The sequence below is a fragment of the Ciconia boyciana genome, chromosome 2, assembly GCF_034638445.1.
Source record: "Ciconia boyciana chromosome 2, ASM3463844v1, whole genome shotgun sequence".
Classification (NCBI taxonomy): Eukaryota; Metazoa; Chordata; class Aves; order Ciconiiformes; family Ciconiidae; genus Ciconia; species Ciconia boyciana.
The window spans coordinates 41,320,160-41,336,796 of NC_132935.1; the positions used below are offsets into that span (position 1 = coordinate 41,320,160).

Sequence of the window (16,637 nt, forward strand, 5' to 3'; positions counted from 1 at the left end):
ACAGAATGGCTGAGATTGGAAGGGACTCCCGGAGATCACCTTGTCCAAATCCCCTGCTCAAGCACAGCCACACAGAGCAAGTTCCCCAGGGCCGTGTTCAGATGAGTATCTCCAGGGATGGAGACTCCACAGCCTCCCTGGGCAACCTGTGCCAGGGTTTAGTCACTCTAACAGTAGAAAGTGTTTCCTGACGTTCAGAGGGAACCTCCCGTGTTTCAGTTTGTGCCCATTGCTTCTGGTCCTGTCACTGGGCACCACAGAAAAGAGCCTGGCTCCATCCTCTTGGCATCTTCCCTTCAGGTATTTGTACACATTGATGAGATCCGCCTGAGCCTGCTCTTCTGCAGGCTGAACAGTCCCAGCCTTTCCTCACAGGAGAGATGCTCCAGTCCCTTAACCATCTTTGTGACCCTTCGCTGAAATCTCTCCAATATGTCCATGTCTCTCCTATACTGGGGAGCCCAGAACTGGACCCAGCACCCCAGGTGTGGCCTCACGAGTGCTGAGTAGAGGGGCAGGATCACCTCCCTCGACCTGCTGGCATTGCTTTGCCTAATGCAGCCCAAGATATCATTCACCTTCTTTGCGGCAAGGGCACATTGCTGGCTCATGTCCAACCTGGCGCCCACCAGGAGCCCCAGGTCCTTTTCTGCCAAGCTGCTTTCCAGCCTGGTGGCCCCAGTGTCTGGGTTGTTCCTCCCCAGGGGCAGGGCTTTGCCCTTCCCCTGGTCGAAGTTGCTCTGCCCGGGTGTCCCCGGGCGCACAGACCGCCTGTGCCCAGCTCGAGGGGCAGCGGGAGCTGTGGGGACACCCACGCACCCACCCACCCACCCAGGCGAGGAGAACAGCCTGCAGGGGAAGGCGAGGAAGACGCAGGGAGGACAGGGGAGCAGCGGCCCACGGGCGACGCCAGCCTGGGCTGCGGCTCCCGCGGCGGCCCGGTCCCCTCTCTCCGCTCCGCCGGCTGCCCCTGCCCCGCCACACGACGAAGCCGGCGGCGGGGGCGGGAGGGCGGAGGGAGGGCCGAGGCACGGCGCGGAGCGCCGCCAGCCCGCCTCGCCCCTCACACACACTCACGCACACGCACAGGCAGCGCCCGGCCGACGGGAGCCGGGGCCGCTCGCAGGGCGCCCGCCCATGGCTGACAGGAGCCTGATCGAGGGCGCCGAGCCCTTCCCGCGCCGGGAGGAGGCTCCGGAGTGGGGCTACGAGGAAGGTGAGGCGGGCGGCGGCTCTGGCGGGGAGAAACTTTCGCCGCGGCCGGGGGAGGAGGAGGAGGAGGCGGCGGTGGGAGGATTTCAGTGGCGGAGCGGGGGGAAAATCGCTCCCCGGCCGCCCCGAGCCGCGGGGAGCGGGGCAGCGCCGGCCCGCAGCGGGCGGCAGGTCCGTCACCGCCGGCGGGAGAGCAGCGCGGGGCGGCGGCGGCCGCGGGGCCGCCCGGGAGCGGTGGCCGGGGCCGGCGGGCCGAGGTGCCGCGGGCAGCCCCCCGCTTCCCGCGCCGGTGGGCAGCGGCGAGGCGGTCGGTGAGGGCAGGGAGGGTCTGGCTGGCCCGGGAAGCCGCCGTGCAGGGCAGCGTGCCGGGTCTCCCCGTAACGGGTTTTCCTTGTGTCTCAGGAGTGGAGTGGGGGCTGATTTTTCCTGATGCTAACGGGGAGTACCAGTCGCCTATTAACTTGAACTCGAGAGAAGCTAAATATGACCCCTCGCTCCTAGAAGTGCGTTTGTCGCCAAACTACGTAGTGTGTCGTGACTGTGAAGTGATCAACGACGGGCATTCAATTCAGATTGCCCTGAAGTCAAAATCAGGTATGCTGAAACACGGCCTTCGCTTTCCCCGCTAAAGCTTGTGTTGCCTTAAGGCTCGCTGTACCTGTATCCCCGAGCACAGGAACAGCAGCTGCTGCCAGCAGCGAGCGGTTGTGCTCCTTCGGCATGGACTGCGGCCGGTAAGAGCGTTGCTGTTGACTTCAGTAGGAAAAGGAGCAAGCTTTGCAGTGGGAGCTGCAAGTTTCAGTGCCAAACTGGATGGTCAGTCAGATTGCTTCAGAGCATGTCCACAGTTTCCTCTTGTGGTGGTGTCATCTAATTCACTGGCATTAACAGCTGTCTGCATTCAGAAGCAGTCCAGACTATTGCTAAGGCAGTGTGATGCCAAACTGTTTTGTACAGCTGGCAAAATTTGTCCGTGGTCCGAAGACCATGTAAGTTAAAAGAGCTTTTTCCATTAATTCGAGTGGGTTCTGAATACTAACTACAGAATTGGGTAGCTTAAGATAGATACTCCAGTTATACATGCTTACGGTATTGATGAAGAGCAGGTAGCAAAGCAGTCCTCATTTCTTAAAGGGTTTTTTGGTGTCATTTATCAAATAAGAATTAGAAGCAAATAATAAAAGAAACAAATCCAACTTAAGTGAAATTGCAGTATCTCATTCAGACCTTTCATCTGGGTAAACTATTCTGTATGAAGGAGACAACTGTCAAGAAAGTTGGGAGAAAAAAAGTCCATTGTGCTTTCCAGCACTGTGGTAGTTCTTACCATGTGTTTGAAAGAGCATCCAAGTTGTTCTAACCAATCTTAGCTAGTAACAGCCTTTGGGGGGCATTTAAACAGCTGAACATTGTCAAACCCTGAGACATTCCAACTTTTGTTTCCTTCTGAGATCCCAGTAGTCCTGGGACCTACAGCTGTGCTGAGAGTGAGGGACTCAGTTCAGTTTTACACTGAATTTTTTAAAAAGGAAGGGTTTGTTATTTTAATAACGATGCTTTCCTTTATAATTTCTGTTCCATGATAAATGCCATGTATTATTGCAACACAGAACATTTCTTTCCACAGAATTTTGCAGATTTGCAATATAATAGAAATTTTGTACTTCCAGTCAGTTTTACTGCCTTCATCAGAAGCAGAGCTCTTTTCCCAAGGAGTAAGGTTCTCTCTGCAGGGTCAGGAAGGTTCTTCAATTTGTGGAGGAAGCGAGAGTGACCGCAAACGACATCACTTGCATGCCAAAATGCAGCTCCTTCAACCCTACCTTTCCCAAGGGCAGTTTGTAACTTAGTAGCAATAGTTAATAAGATGGGACCAACACACCTAAATGCATGTGCAAAACCATTGGAGATGTAGGAGGAGGGAAGAACTTCTTTTTAAACTTGAATGCAGTGTGATGCCAGACCGATGAGTCTTGAAATATAAGAAAATGTGAAATAGAATAAAAGTTTGTGACTGAGGTATGGAATTATGATTTAGGAAGTCTTGTTTTAGTTTCAGCTTTTCCTTAGATTTCAAGTTACGTAATTTCCCATTCTCCATTTGTAAACTGGGGATAATTTTTCCATTTTTGGGAGGGGGAAGACAATGTTTGTTATCCCTACCAAGAGGAGAAGAGAGTTAATAAGCTGTGTTTGACCTAGTATTCTGGCCAATTTTCAGGGATTGTGGAAACTCCTGCAGCTTCTTTTCCTCACAGGGGATCTCTGATGACAAATCCATTTAACCAGATTATTTTAATGGGAACTGTTGGGCACTAAATGCTTTTGAAACTGTCCAATTAATGTGCAAGAGATCCTCATCTACTGTAATGTTAAGAGTCAAAGAAAAACTTCTTTGTGGAAAAAAGTAAACTGATTAAGGTACATATTAAAAATGAATTTGTCATTACTGGTGATTGATTTTATCCTTTAATTCAGGACAGGCGGTCCATTTGGAATTCTCAAATCCTTCTCATTATTTAATTGCAAACATTTTCACAGGCTGCTTCCAGTTTCATCATTGTACATGTGTTACGCATTAGGTGGAAGAGGCATGACCAACTGTGTAGTGGAATTGTATATTGAAAAATGCTTTAGAGGATATCCTACTAACAGAGAGACTTCTCTTAAGCCAGCAGTGGATTGCACAGTGGATGATGGTTTCAGAATCATTTTCTAATGAGGATCAAAAATTGCTGAAAGGCAGAGCGAAGTTAAACATGTTTCATGCATTGACAAGGATCAAGATTTGATGAAAGGCAAAGGAAAGATAAACATGCTTCATGCATCGAAATACTTTTATCATGGGATCAATGTTATAACTTAAGCCTCAGAAATAAACTCTTTGAAGCTCCTGGAGATCCAGAACTACATCATATAGAGAACATTTGTTCTAGTTACACTTTCTCTAGGAGCAATATTTTAAAACAGAGAAAATGCTCAATTTTCCAAAGAAATAGTGCTAATCGAGTATCACATTTCTTTTTACTTGTCCAGATTCCCTAAACACTTCAATGTTCACCAGATTTGTAGATTTTCCCTAAAGGATATAGGTATAAATAGAATGTAGATAAAGCAAGTTTAAGAAGCAAATTTGAATCTATAAGTACATTTAGGACATTTCATTTTAGAATAGTAAATAATATTTAGTAATATTTTACTTTTTTATCCAATGTAATTGCTTATGAAAACCATAACTAATCAGTTTGCCTTTCAGGTTTTTTATAGTTTTGTACTTTTGTTTTTGTGTTTGTACAGTTGCAATATGATTCAATTGCTAAATTATGTTTTAGTATTACACTATGTCTTGTGCTCCAAACTAAGGCCATTTAGTTTGCATGTCAAAATAACTTTATATTATGGAACTTTAATTCCCTAAAGCTGTAGGTTATACAATTAAATAATCCTTATCAATTATCAGAGATTGTAAAAGATTCATTCAAAGTCTATGAAACGTAAGCTAGAATGTAGTGGATTCTGGGGAAGACTGTGAATGCCTTTAAGTAAAATCCAGCCCTGCCTAGAAGCCAATATTCAATGATTTCAGTGGGAAGTTACCTACAGCTTGTGGAGTAATATTTGATCTGAAGCAGATTCAGAAATCCCTGGGCAAAATGTTTCCATTGATTAATTCCAAAATAGATTGGGCCTCACAAAGTACAACTGCTTGCTTTCACTACTTATGGTGGAAGTCTCTATTAATGCAAAAGTATCAAACTACTATATAACTTTTTTTTGTGTATGTTGCAATTGTGGACAGATGCTTTTAAGAAATTCCAGATGTTTAAAAAACTGAAGTAAAAAAAAGCCATGGCTGCCTAGAAGCTGTTTTTCAGTAAATGAGGTACGTTGTTGCTCCTGTGGGTAGGTTTGATTATATTTGGATATGGAGGCATTCTGTGTCTCAGAAGCCTGACAGGTGGTATATGACTGAACACCTTTACCTAGCAAAATATTGGCAATTGAAAGTTTTCTATCAGTTTCTGTGACTCATAGCAAATATAGGTGATGGAGATTAAGCATTTGGACAAGTTGGAGGTAGTTACCAGTTCAATTCAGAACGCCCGCCATCTGTTTAGAGCACACTGTCTTGATAAGAGCAATAAACATATTCACTCTTCTGACTCATAAAGGTACAATGTTTTTATTTTGGGTTATGACCAGCTGTTCTGCCTCATAAAACAAAGAGTGCTGCATGACAGCAATTTCACTGTTGTTCGTAACTGCCTGAATTTGCGTTCTGTACCTGCACGGTACTTCAAAGGTAAAGATGTCAAGTCTGTCAACTTTACTCTTCTACTCTCTAGTACCGCTGATAATAAAGAAGCTTGCAACAATCTCCCCATTGTATTTGGAGAATATATTCAGTGGCTTGTCTGCTTCGAAAGCCGAGTTCCTTAATGTTTGTCTTCTTTCCCAGTGTTAATAGGGGGGCCGTTACCTCGAGGACATGAGTTTGAACTACACGATGTTCGATTTCACTGGGGGAGAGAAAACCAGCGTGGTTCTGAACACACGGTTAATTTTAAGGCCTTTCCCATGGAGGTAAGAGTGACACCACATTGCATAACACCCGCTAAATGCAAAAGATTTTATTTCATAGCCTAAATTCCTGGTAGTTCAAAAGAGAGTTTCTTTTAGCTCAGCATTTTATTGCTTTATATTTCAACCAGAAAGGTATCTGGCTGAGGTGTGCTTTAGTGCAGGTAAATTAGGATATGCATCTGGAATAGAATGCCTCCAGCACTCATCACATTGTATGATTAATTGGTCATAAAGTTAACTTGCAGAATTATTAACTCCTGTCTTAATAATATTAGTGTTCTAACAAGATCTGCTGTTTCAACACTTCCTATGTCACCTTGACTAATGGCTACAGATGGGGAGAATTAGCCACCGGAAATATTTCCATGGTGAATAGTAACAACTTAGGTAAATTTGGAGTAAGTGTAGAGCAATTTGTTCCTGAAATAGCTTTATGCACCTGAAAGTTGAAGATTATGTGATATTCTTGGGTATGTTCTGTAATATCTCAGTGAATTACAAAATTTTGAAACACAAGCGAAGTGATAATGCAGTCTGAAAAAATTCAGCTGTTCATGGGGTGTCAGTTTGGGCTCCTAGGCAACCCAAAATGCTGGGACCTATTTCTCCTGCCCTCCAGCAGCTGTTCATCATATTACTTCACTCCCCACTGTCCCATTGCTTACACTTGTCAAGGAGTGGCTCGGAGTATCCCTTAGACCCTGGGCTGCAAGACTAGTTTTAACAGATACCAACCCTGATGTTTGGTGACTTCAGCTTTGCATCTTTTATTTCATTTGTTGTGCACTATTGCTTTTAAAGAAACTCAAGATTTTTTCAGAGTTCTTTGAGTTATTTTTTGCCTTATTTATCTATCATAATCCCTCACGAGCCTGAAATGCTGTTTCCTTTTTCTTTGTGTTGTTCAGTGCTAGGAAATTTGTTATTGTAGCGTTATATTAATGAGTGCCAGACTACTGGAATAGAACTGCTTTATGGAAAAGGATATAAAAAGTATTAGAGCAACTACTGCTGAGCTAAGTGTAAAAAGCTTGTGGACTTACACCATCAATCTAATTCTTAGGGTTGTTCAGGTACTTTCTTTAAGAGTTGTACGTCTGCTGTTTGCTATTTTGCACTGGTCCATCAAAAAACCCCATATATGAAGTCACTCACAGGGGCTTTGCAGGTTGAGTTGAGGCAGATCATAGAATCATTTAGGCTGGAAAAGACCTTCAAGATCATCGAGTCCAACTGTAGACCTAACACCGCCAAGTCCACCACTAAACCATGTTCCTAAGTGCCACATCTACACGTAGATCCTCTTTGCAGGTTGATTTCAGGCCGATCCTGGCAATGCAGGAGAATTACTTGAATGGGGAAGACTTATCAACGGAAGGGAAAGCAGAGGAATCACCTCTGCATCCTGGTTACCTGGCACAATATATACAACATGATTTATATGGGCAGTAAGACCTTCAGGATACTGCAGTGTTCCCCTGAGGCAGGAAATAGCTTGTTCATTATGAAACATCTCTGCTTAGTGCTTTTCTTAGCGCGCAAGGCTGATCCGGCATGTGGTGATCAAGAAACACTGACGTGAACTATGTCAAGAACTGTAGTTGGGAGTCTATCAGGGTCTCCTGTCTCCTTGTTTGTTAAGGATCACTTCACAAACAGTCTTGGTGGTATGTGGGAACAGTCTATTGATAATTTGCAGAAACCCCAGAATTCTCTACTCCAAATCAGTCCAGAGAAAAATATACTTGACCCAGAGATGCAAAACAACAAACTTAATCAGTCATGAAGGGATTTCATTCTTCACCTACTTCAAAAGCAGCATGGCAGCAGCACAAACACAATTGTGGCACAGTTGAAGAACATCACCTGGAGGTGAGCAAGCTGGTGTTATCCTGTCTCTTGCATCTAAGCAGCTTTCAGCTAGACTCTGATCTCCAAGAAGTAATTACTGATGCAAAAATTCTGTAGCAGAAAAAAATTGACTCGTAATACACTTTAAATACAGTGTGAATGTTTAGTTTTGCAAACAGATCCTTATGCAGATTAATTCTTTGGGCAGAAAATGACAGCATAGCTTGTCGTACCCAAGGTCAGTTGCACACAGGTGTATTGGCTGAGTCAGTTCATCATCTTCTGCCCCATGTTGCAAGAAAGTGCAGGGCAGTTTGTTCGACAGATGAGCTGCATTTCCTTCTGCTATATGCACGAAGAGCTGCTATATTAAATCCATCTCAAATTGTCCAAATCAAATATTATACTCGAGCAATAATAGAACAGGTGCTTGTGACCACTATAAACGTTTAGGAAGTAGTACACCTGAGACTCCGGAATGGAAGATTTTCTGTTTACATTCCAGGGATTGCCCCATCTGATTTTGTTTGTGGAGAACAATAATTTTGATCAAGGGACCAGGAAATCTTAATTACTTAACTTTTAGATTAGCATTGGTTTATACAGTTGTTGGAAATCACCATATTCTGAATGCATATGGGGCTTAATTTTCACTCTGTTTGTTAGTTACAAACAGCGATGGGTACCTATTTTGGCTCTATACAAGCAGTCTGGTATAGTTTATGCTTTCATCCTGTACTAAATACAAAATAAACCAGCAGTTGTTTGTGCACAAATGCATGCCTAGAAATATGTTGAGCACCAAGTGCATAAGTTTGGATCGTCTGCCAGTGGAGCAAATCTAGTAGGACGTTTTCCTAAGAAACTAGAAATTATTTACGAAGCAAATTATAAGGATTTTAAATTTCCCTCTCTTTGCAGGGGGAAGACAAGTCAAGGGGATAAAGCAGTAGTATGAAAATATAAGTGCTTGGTTTAAGTTTAACAACACAACTAACTAGGACTGGATTATATACTCCATTACACTATTATAAACCTCAAGCAGTTTTACAGAAACCAACTTTGAGTTTGAAGAAATCTATCTGAGATTACTAGCTAAGACTATTTATTGACTGGAGCAGCAGTCTTTTTTTAGGACTGAAGGCTGTAGGGCTTTATCTTATTACATTGGACCAAATAGTTGTGGAACAGCTTCAGATTATCAGTGTAATGATCTTTGTAAAGGATGACTTTAAAAAAGAGTGTTATTTTTCAAAGTCTGGAAGAGCACTCTTCAGTTACTTCCTTAGTCTCTTCACCTTTGATACCATAATGGCTGTTATAGAAATTAGGCAATATCCTCTATTAGTTGGGTAATATCCTCTGTCTCTTAGTGCAAAAATGTGTTATTTCTTCCTAGACAGCTGGGGCCTTTGCATGTGGTTAGGATATACAGGTTCATGGGGTGAAATAGGTTAGACTACTAACCTTATGTAACTTCTGGAACAGCTTCTTGAAATAATTCACACTGTCGAAAAATGTTGTTCATGTGGCTTGGAGGCTGAGTTCTTTGTTATTTTTATTATCGTATGAAGTTCAGCAAAGATGTGTTTTCCACCTTCCTTGACTGAAGAAACCAGAATGTTGACAGTAATACGCCAGTGCTATCATTTTCACTGAAACATCTGTGTTGCAATCAGTCAGGAAAGCAGGACAAAACAATAAATAGTTGTCAAAGGTAAATACTATAACACGTCTTTTTAAACAAAGGAAAAGCAGAGGGCTGTACGTATCGGTACAATACTTCTCTCTCTGTTCCATGAAAACAAGAACATGAGGGCCGTTCTTGCCTTTCGGCAAGAAATTGGAAGGAGACATTTTTGCAACTTTCTCCAGAAATCTTTCTCGCCACGTACTTCTACTGCATGTAAACAGTGTTGCTTTGCCTTTTGGCCAAAGTTACTTTGGCCACCGCTTCTGCTAAATATTTAGTAATGGTCTTGACAATTGAGAGACTGTTTCTTGCCAGCAAATGGAACAAGGTACTAAAGATTAGATTTTGCTTTACAGTACACCTTTCCACAGAGCAGTAAAATCCACACTTATACCCACATGTGAGTTACCTGAACCTGATTTACGTGTAAGAAAGAGAGGAACTATTTGACATCTTTATTCCTCTGCTTCATGCCAAGAGTATGGACTGGAGAAGGAGGAAGAACAAATGAAGAGCTAATGAAGCTCTGACTCTCTACCTTAGCTTTGATGTATAAGAGGGAGATAGAGGGAGACAGGAATAGCAAATTACTGCTATTTATTTTTGTTATTAACAAAGTTAAAATAGGGGGAGCTAAAAATGGAGTCCCACTGTACCTGATCTCTGTATTAACACAGCATACCATAGTGCCACGCTGAATCAACTTAGCAGTCAAAGAAGACAGGAAAGACAGCAGGCAACACCGAACTATATGATGGCATCAGTGCTGTTTTATGGGGGGGGAAGTTTTTGCTGCTTCTGAAGTGAAGTGAAACAGAGAAGATTATGCCTTAAAGGTGTCTCTTCCTCTTAGTTACTCAAGTGGTGGTGTGACCAAAGGCACAATCTGACCATAAAGGAACGGTTGTTTCCAGGCTGCTGCTCTGAAATAAAACTGTATCTGAGAAAGTAAAAAGGTTCCTTTCACCACTTGTAATATGACCAGGAGGATAATTCTCTGTAATCCATCCTCTTTAAAATGTAGGATTATATTAGCTGTGAACCATGTGAAAGCTCTCAGTAGAAGAGGATTGGCAGAAAATCATTTAAAAATTGTTTCCAAGATGTGCAGGAAGATTAAAAACTGTGTTATAGCCTGTCCTACAGTTTTTGAGTAGAACAGAAGAAAATCCAGTTGCCTGAAGGACCACTATCAGTTCTGTATAGGAAAAAAAATGTTAATTTCTGTTGTGTAATGAAGAGCAGACTAATTAATTGCGTAGACTCTTTCAGAGTTACTGAAATCCCTGCTGCAATGTAGTTAAATATAATGCAAAAAACATATCCTACCCTCGATCTGATTTAAACCATGAAGTTTTCCTTTGTTCACATGAAATGATGCCTGCCTAAGCATCTCATCAGAGTTACAACTTTAGGGCTTCAGGTTAGGCTGTTAACATTACAGTTACCTACTGAAGTCTTTACAGTCTTCGGTGTGGGGATTTCTCTGTGCCTGGCTCTGAAATCAGATACCTGCACACTGTGCATCCCCTTTCTGGCATTTCTAGAGAGGAGGTGTCATGCTTTCAACATGGCAATTTATTCTTTGCCAACTTTTAATATTCTTTGCCAACATTATTTAATCTTCCTGTCTGTTTTAATCAGTTTCTTATTAGCTTGTTAGCAAATTATTTGGGTTAAAAAAATAAAACGGTATTTGTAATTGTAATAGAAGGCCTGGGAGATAGTGTGCATGCAAGCGTGTCTCTCTGTCTTTATGCAGAGACTTACAAACTGCAGTGGGACTGGGTAGGTGTGAATGGCAAGCAGGATTTAATTCATAATGACAGTAGTTTCTAATATGTGAGCTCAGTTCTGATATCTGTGGATTTTTGCCAGTAGCTTTAATGGGACTATGATCCCAGTCATAAACCCTAAAAGAAAAGGTTTTAAACCAAGGAGTAAATCCTGTTGCCTTAGCTGATTGCATTGATTACCTGCTTGTGAAAAAAAATTAATTCATTCCACTCACTTTGGTAGCACAAGACCTATTAATGAAGAATATCTTGCTTACGCAGTCATGAATTTAACAGGAGGCAAAAATAACAGAGTCCAGAAGGGTTTATGTAGCTTCATGCTGAGGTCCGGAACTCTGCTCAGAAATTGTCCAAGTCTTCTGGTGGAAAATTAACTTGTTACTCAAAGGCTTGGATGATTTTCTAAATTTTGGAATCATTGCAGATGAATACTGTGAGTCGTGATTAAAACAGTGCGTCTTATAAGAAAACGATGACATTCATGTAATAGCTATATCCTTGACAGGTTATGAATAACAGATTAATAATAGTTTAAAGTAGATGTGCCCATTGGACATTATCTAATTTTTGAGGACAGAATTGTGGAAAAACACAGGAAAATCAGGCCAATATCTAAGCAGATGTTTTCGGTTTTGTTTTCCAAATCTGCAATGATTTATGCCTTAAAAAACATAAAACATAAAAACATAAAAATTTATGCCTTAAAACAATCTTTTACACATTATGTAGATGCCATTTATGAACATAACAATAATACTTAGCTTTACACAGGACACCATGGGCAAAATTGGTCCTAGCACCAATTCTAGGGCTGTCAGTGAGTTGTATTAGGTGGGATCCTAGCCCCATATGTACAGGTGTTTAAGTATTTTTCTGCATTTTTCTATGTACCGTACGTTCTGCAGTCCCCTAATTGATATGACTTCTGTTTGTTTTTTTTTTTTTTTGTAGTGATACAAAGCTGGGAGGTCTCCATCCCCTCCCAGTATACTGGGAAACAGAAAACCAACAACAAGATAAAAACAAAATTACCATCATTGTAAAAGCACACATAGGCATCTTATGACTTTTGAGATTGCTAGTTGCTATGCTCTTTTAGTATTATATTTTTATTGTGGTTGAGGGTTAATTTGACCTAAATAGGCACATGTAGTCTCTGAAGTATACTTTGTTTCTAGGTAATTTGTCAACATGAGCCTGGATTGGCCCTTGTTTTGTTCAGTCACATATAGTTTGAATTTTTTCAGGGTATACATCTATGTGCTTTGTACTGTGGATTTGTGAAAAAAGCAGGAGCAAAAATGGGCTGATGTGCTAGCACAGACGTGCTTTTAGCTTGGCTAGTGCCTGAGAAATGCTCAGTTAAGCTCTGTGGAAGAGCTGTACACCTCTTCAGAGGTAGCAAATGTGATTTCCCTTCTGTGCAAAATCTGCAATTTATTTATTGCAATGTGGAAGACATACAAGCTGCCAGACACCAGGTCAAAGAAGAGTGGCATTAACAGTCTATACTGAAGCTTCTTTATCCTTTTGTCTCTCTTTTAAGAGTTGTTTTATTTACAGCCAGTCATGTGTGGATAAGCTTTGTGGCTCATATGCACGTAAAACTCTTTTGAGGTGGCAGCTGCGATAATCTGTGATTTGTAAATTCTACCAGGATGGAGAATTTCAGTATTCTTTTAAGAAATAAATGGTCTAAACTATGAATGACTGAGCAGAATAGGAAAAACTCTTCTAAGGAGAAATGTCGCAAGTGCAGAGAAGTTGGGTGAAGGAAATGAGAATGAGAAGAAAATGAGGACTGACTCAAGAGGGGAGCCCTTCTCTGGGCTCCCTGTTCCATCTTACCTCAGCTTATTGGTTTAGTTCTGCCAGGAGTCGAGGACAGTCTTTGCGCTTCGCCTGTAATAGACATTTTACACCAAATTTTCTTGCAGTTGTGCTGGGCTAAGACACAACGTTCAGTCGCAGCCTGTACTAACAGATTTGGTGGCACCGCATCCTCACGGAGGCAGGCAAGTAACCTTGAACAAAATAGCTCTTAGCAATCCCTGCCTGTGGTGGAAACAATATAGCCTCTGATGCTTTTTAAAAAGATGTGAGTCTTTTCCACTCCTTGAGCAGAATTATAGCTTTGCTTTCTCCTTACTCTACTTTCTCACAGAAGGGTCTTGGTGACAGTACTTGTACTCATGGATATAGAGGCTGCTATCGTGACATCCCTTATTGCAAACGCCATTCCCAACTCTAACAAGATGACTACTTATGTTTTCACTCTGCTGCGGTAGAAGAGCTTGTGTAGTCACTTAGAAGATGGGACTTCTGAAGAGGATTTAAGCCCAAGTTTGAGCACAACAAGATGGCTGCTCAAGTTTCTTCCTTGCTGTTTTTCTTGGCTGTATGCCCTTGACGTGATTTGCTTCAGTTGTACATAATTTTCTAATTTCTGCCATGATCATTGCTGGCACTCTGCTCGCATCTTGCCTCAATTTCCTGGTACCTTGGTTTTCCTGTTTGGTTTTCCTTGGCACTTTGCCCTAACCACTAGGCCTAACTGTTTTTCTATCTACGATCTGTCATTTGTGGAATAAGCTGGCCATGGAGATTCCTTATTTCCTCCCTTTCCACGCTGTATGCTTGCGTCAGGACCAGTTCCTAGGTTGGCCCCAGTGCATGAGTGAGTACTCTAAGAGGGAGATAATAGCTTTCTGATGCTAGACCCCAAATTTTGTGTTCTTTGTGCTAATGGTGCAGACATGGCTCTGTCCATTTTAAAGGATAAAACTTATAGATCATCTAAGAGCTGAAAACCTTTGAAGGCTTCCACAAGTATTTGCTGTCATGCCTGAGTGCTTCACCAGCACAAATAATGTAATCCTTAAAACATCAGTGTGAGTGAGACAAGGTCTGCTATTGTCAATGAACTGGTAGAAAACAAGTTCAAAAGGATTAAATTATTTAGCCATGGTCATACATGATGCCTTTTTCAGAACTGACAGAGAACTGACTCATGATTCCTAGATGCTTGAATTCTAGTAAGACTTGCAGACACCGTAGTACCAAAATACGTAATTTAGGTTGTAAATACCAGTTCAGCAATTTAACCACAGGGCTGTCTTATGCCCTAGTCCATAGACCACATTGTTGCCAATGAGATAGTCTCTCTAGCCATTCCTGCCTTCTCGCCGTGCCAGCATTAAGCCACATAATGAAGTGGACTGGGGAACAGTTCAAGTTTAACAAAATTTGGGGAGATTATGGAACTACATGAGAGCAGAAAATTATAACACCATTATGCAATCTGCAAACTTTCAATTCCAGAGAAAACTGTTGGAGATGCATGATGAAGTTTTTTATTTCAATGGAAGCTTAGCCAACATTACAGAAAAAAAACCTGACTTGAGTTTCCTAGAGGAGTGTAGTACGGAAGAGCAACTGCTCACTGGAGAACAGTCAAGATTATGACTTAAGATAATATGCAGCTGCAGATTCTCATCTTTTTAGAGAGACCCTTAGCTTTGAAACACAGAGAACTCTGGCATTCAAATTAGTTATTAATAAAACTCAATAAATTAGCAGGGAAGGAGTGTTTTTTATTCTGCCTTCATTAGAGAACCTATTGTTGAAATTTAAGTCTGTGATTTAAAGCTTTCTACATATGAGCAGTCTGATTTTAAATACAGGGCAACATACTGCAACCAACACTTTGTGGAATTGGACATGGTTATATTAAATGCTTAGTCATATAAATAACACTTCCAGAATTAAATATTTAACCCATAGCACTTTGTGTTTTCTGTCTTCTTGATGGCATTACTAGGCTGTAATATCATCAACTATTCATTGAGGGCCAGTCCTTTTTCCAAGCTTCCTTCTTTCTAACTGTGGAGCTATAAAAGCACATGCAGACACACTCATACACTCACTCAGGTTGCCAAGAATCCAGAGTAAAAGCAGGATGGAGGGTCCTGCACTAAAATCCTTGCTTTTTCCTTCCTGGCCTTCATAGTTCAAGGAAAGGAAGAATAAAGGCTTGAATGTATATTTGTTCCTGTTAGCACAGGTAAGGGCAGACGCAGGGCACCTCAGCCTACACATTTGCTGGGGCCAGATGTGGTATCAGGGAACAATAACCTGCTCTGTGGTGCTCCTTGCTTCACACACTGAGCAGAAACATGGCACAGTGAAGAGCCTGACCTATGAATCTGACAGTAATAATTGTGTAGCTTTTAATTTTCTTACTGATAGGATTGATATTGAGTCAGCGTCATGGTTTAGCCCCAGTTGGCAATCAAGGACTACACAGCCACTTGCTCACCCTCCCTCCCGGTAGGATGAGGGAGAGAATCTGAAGAGCAAAAGTAAGAAAAGTCATGGGTTGAGATAAGAACAGTTTAATAATTGAAATAAAATATAATAATAATAATAATAATAATAATAATAATAATGATGATGAAAAGGAAAACAATGAGAGAGAGAGAGAGGAACAAAACACAAGAAAAAAACAAGTGGTGCAGCCCCTTACCACCCGCTGACCGATGCCCAGCCAGTCCCTGAGAGGCGATCGCTGCCCCCCGGCCAACTCCTCCCAGTTTCTAAACTGAGCGTGACGTCATATGGTATGGAATAGCCCTTTGGCCAGTTGTGGTCAAGCTGTCCTGGCTGTGCCCCCTCCCGGCTTCTTGTGCACCTGGCAGAGCATGGGAAGCTGAAAAGTCCTTGACTAGTATAAGCACTACTTAGCAACAACTAAAACATCAGTGTGTTATCAACATTATTCTCATACTAAATCCAAAACACAGCACTATACCAGCTACTAGGAAGAAAATTAACTCTATCCCACCCAAAACCAGGACAGTCAGCAATTTGGAATCAAGGGTGTTTTGTCTTTTTCATTCCTTTTCTTACCCTATATAATTTTATTACAGTTGGAAAAATGTTCATTTTTAATTAATTCCTGTTTTCTTTTAATCTCTTGTGTGTGCCAGTAGAAATAAGCAGTGCTTGTGCTTTCAAATGGGAAGAAAAAATAAATGCACACAAATTACAGATTACAGCATCCTCAGTTTCCCCTATACTCTTCGATGGTTTGCCAGTGGTTTTCCTAAGAAACAGGTAAGCTAATGTAACATGTCAGCAGCCTCTGTGAGCAGATGAGGTATTTTGATCTTCTGTTCAAGGCCTGGACAAAGAGGTCTAGGTAGGGTTTGCAAAACTTTCTGCAGACTGGTGTCCTTCACAAAAACTAAGACAGGTAAAGACATTGGCGTTGTGGTTGTATTAACCATGAAGATAGTTTATGCCCGTGTCTTGCTTTCCTGGGAGTGCTAAGAGAACTGCAGAAGTGTTTGGCTTTGTGTCAGTCTACTTGCGTCCCCTTCCTGTTTCTTAATCTTGTATACAGTGGAAACGAAGCCCCTCTCTGAAGAGTTAATCTATCTCTGGTTAGAAGAGGGACACAAGACCCATTTTTCCCTTTATTATTAAGTTTAAATTAATTT

General features: G+C 41.9%; 1 protein-coding gene across 1 annotated transcript in view; it reads left to right on the plus strand.

Moving 5' to 3' along the window:
• Window positions 1-1,137: 1,137 nt before the first annotated feature.
• Window positions 1,138-16,637, plus strand: part of CA8 (carbonic anhydrase 8) — a 37,909-nt gene continuing 22,409 nt past the window's right edge. Inside the window, exons 1-3 of the mRNA XM_072851256.1 lie at window positions 1,138-1,216; window positions 1,615-1,806; window positions 5,672-5,796. Of these exons, the coding sequence (XP_072707357.1) occupies window positions 1,138-1,216; window positions 1,615-1,806; window positions 5,672-5,796 (396 nt within the window). The remainder of the gene's footprint in view (window positions 1,217-1,614; window positions 1,807-5,671; window positions 5,797-16,637) is intronic.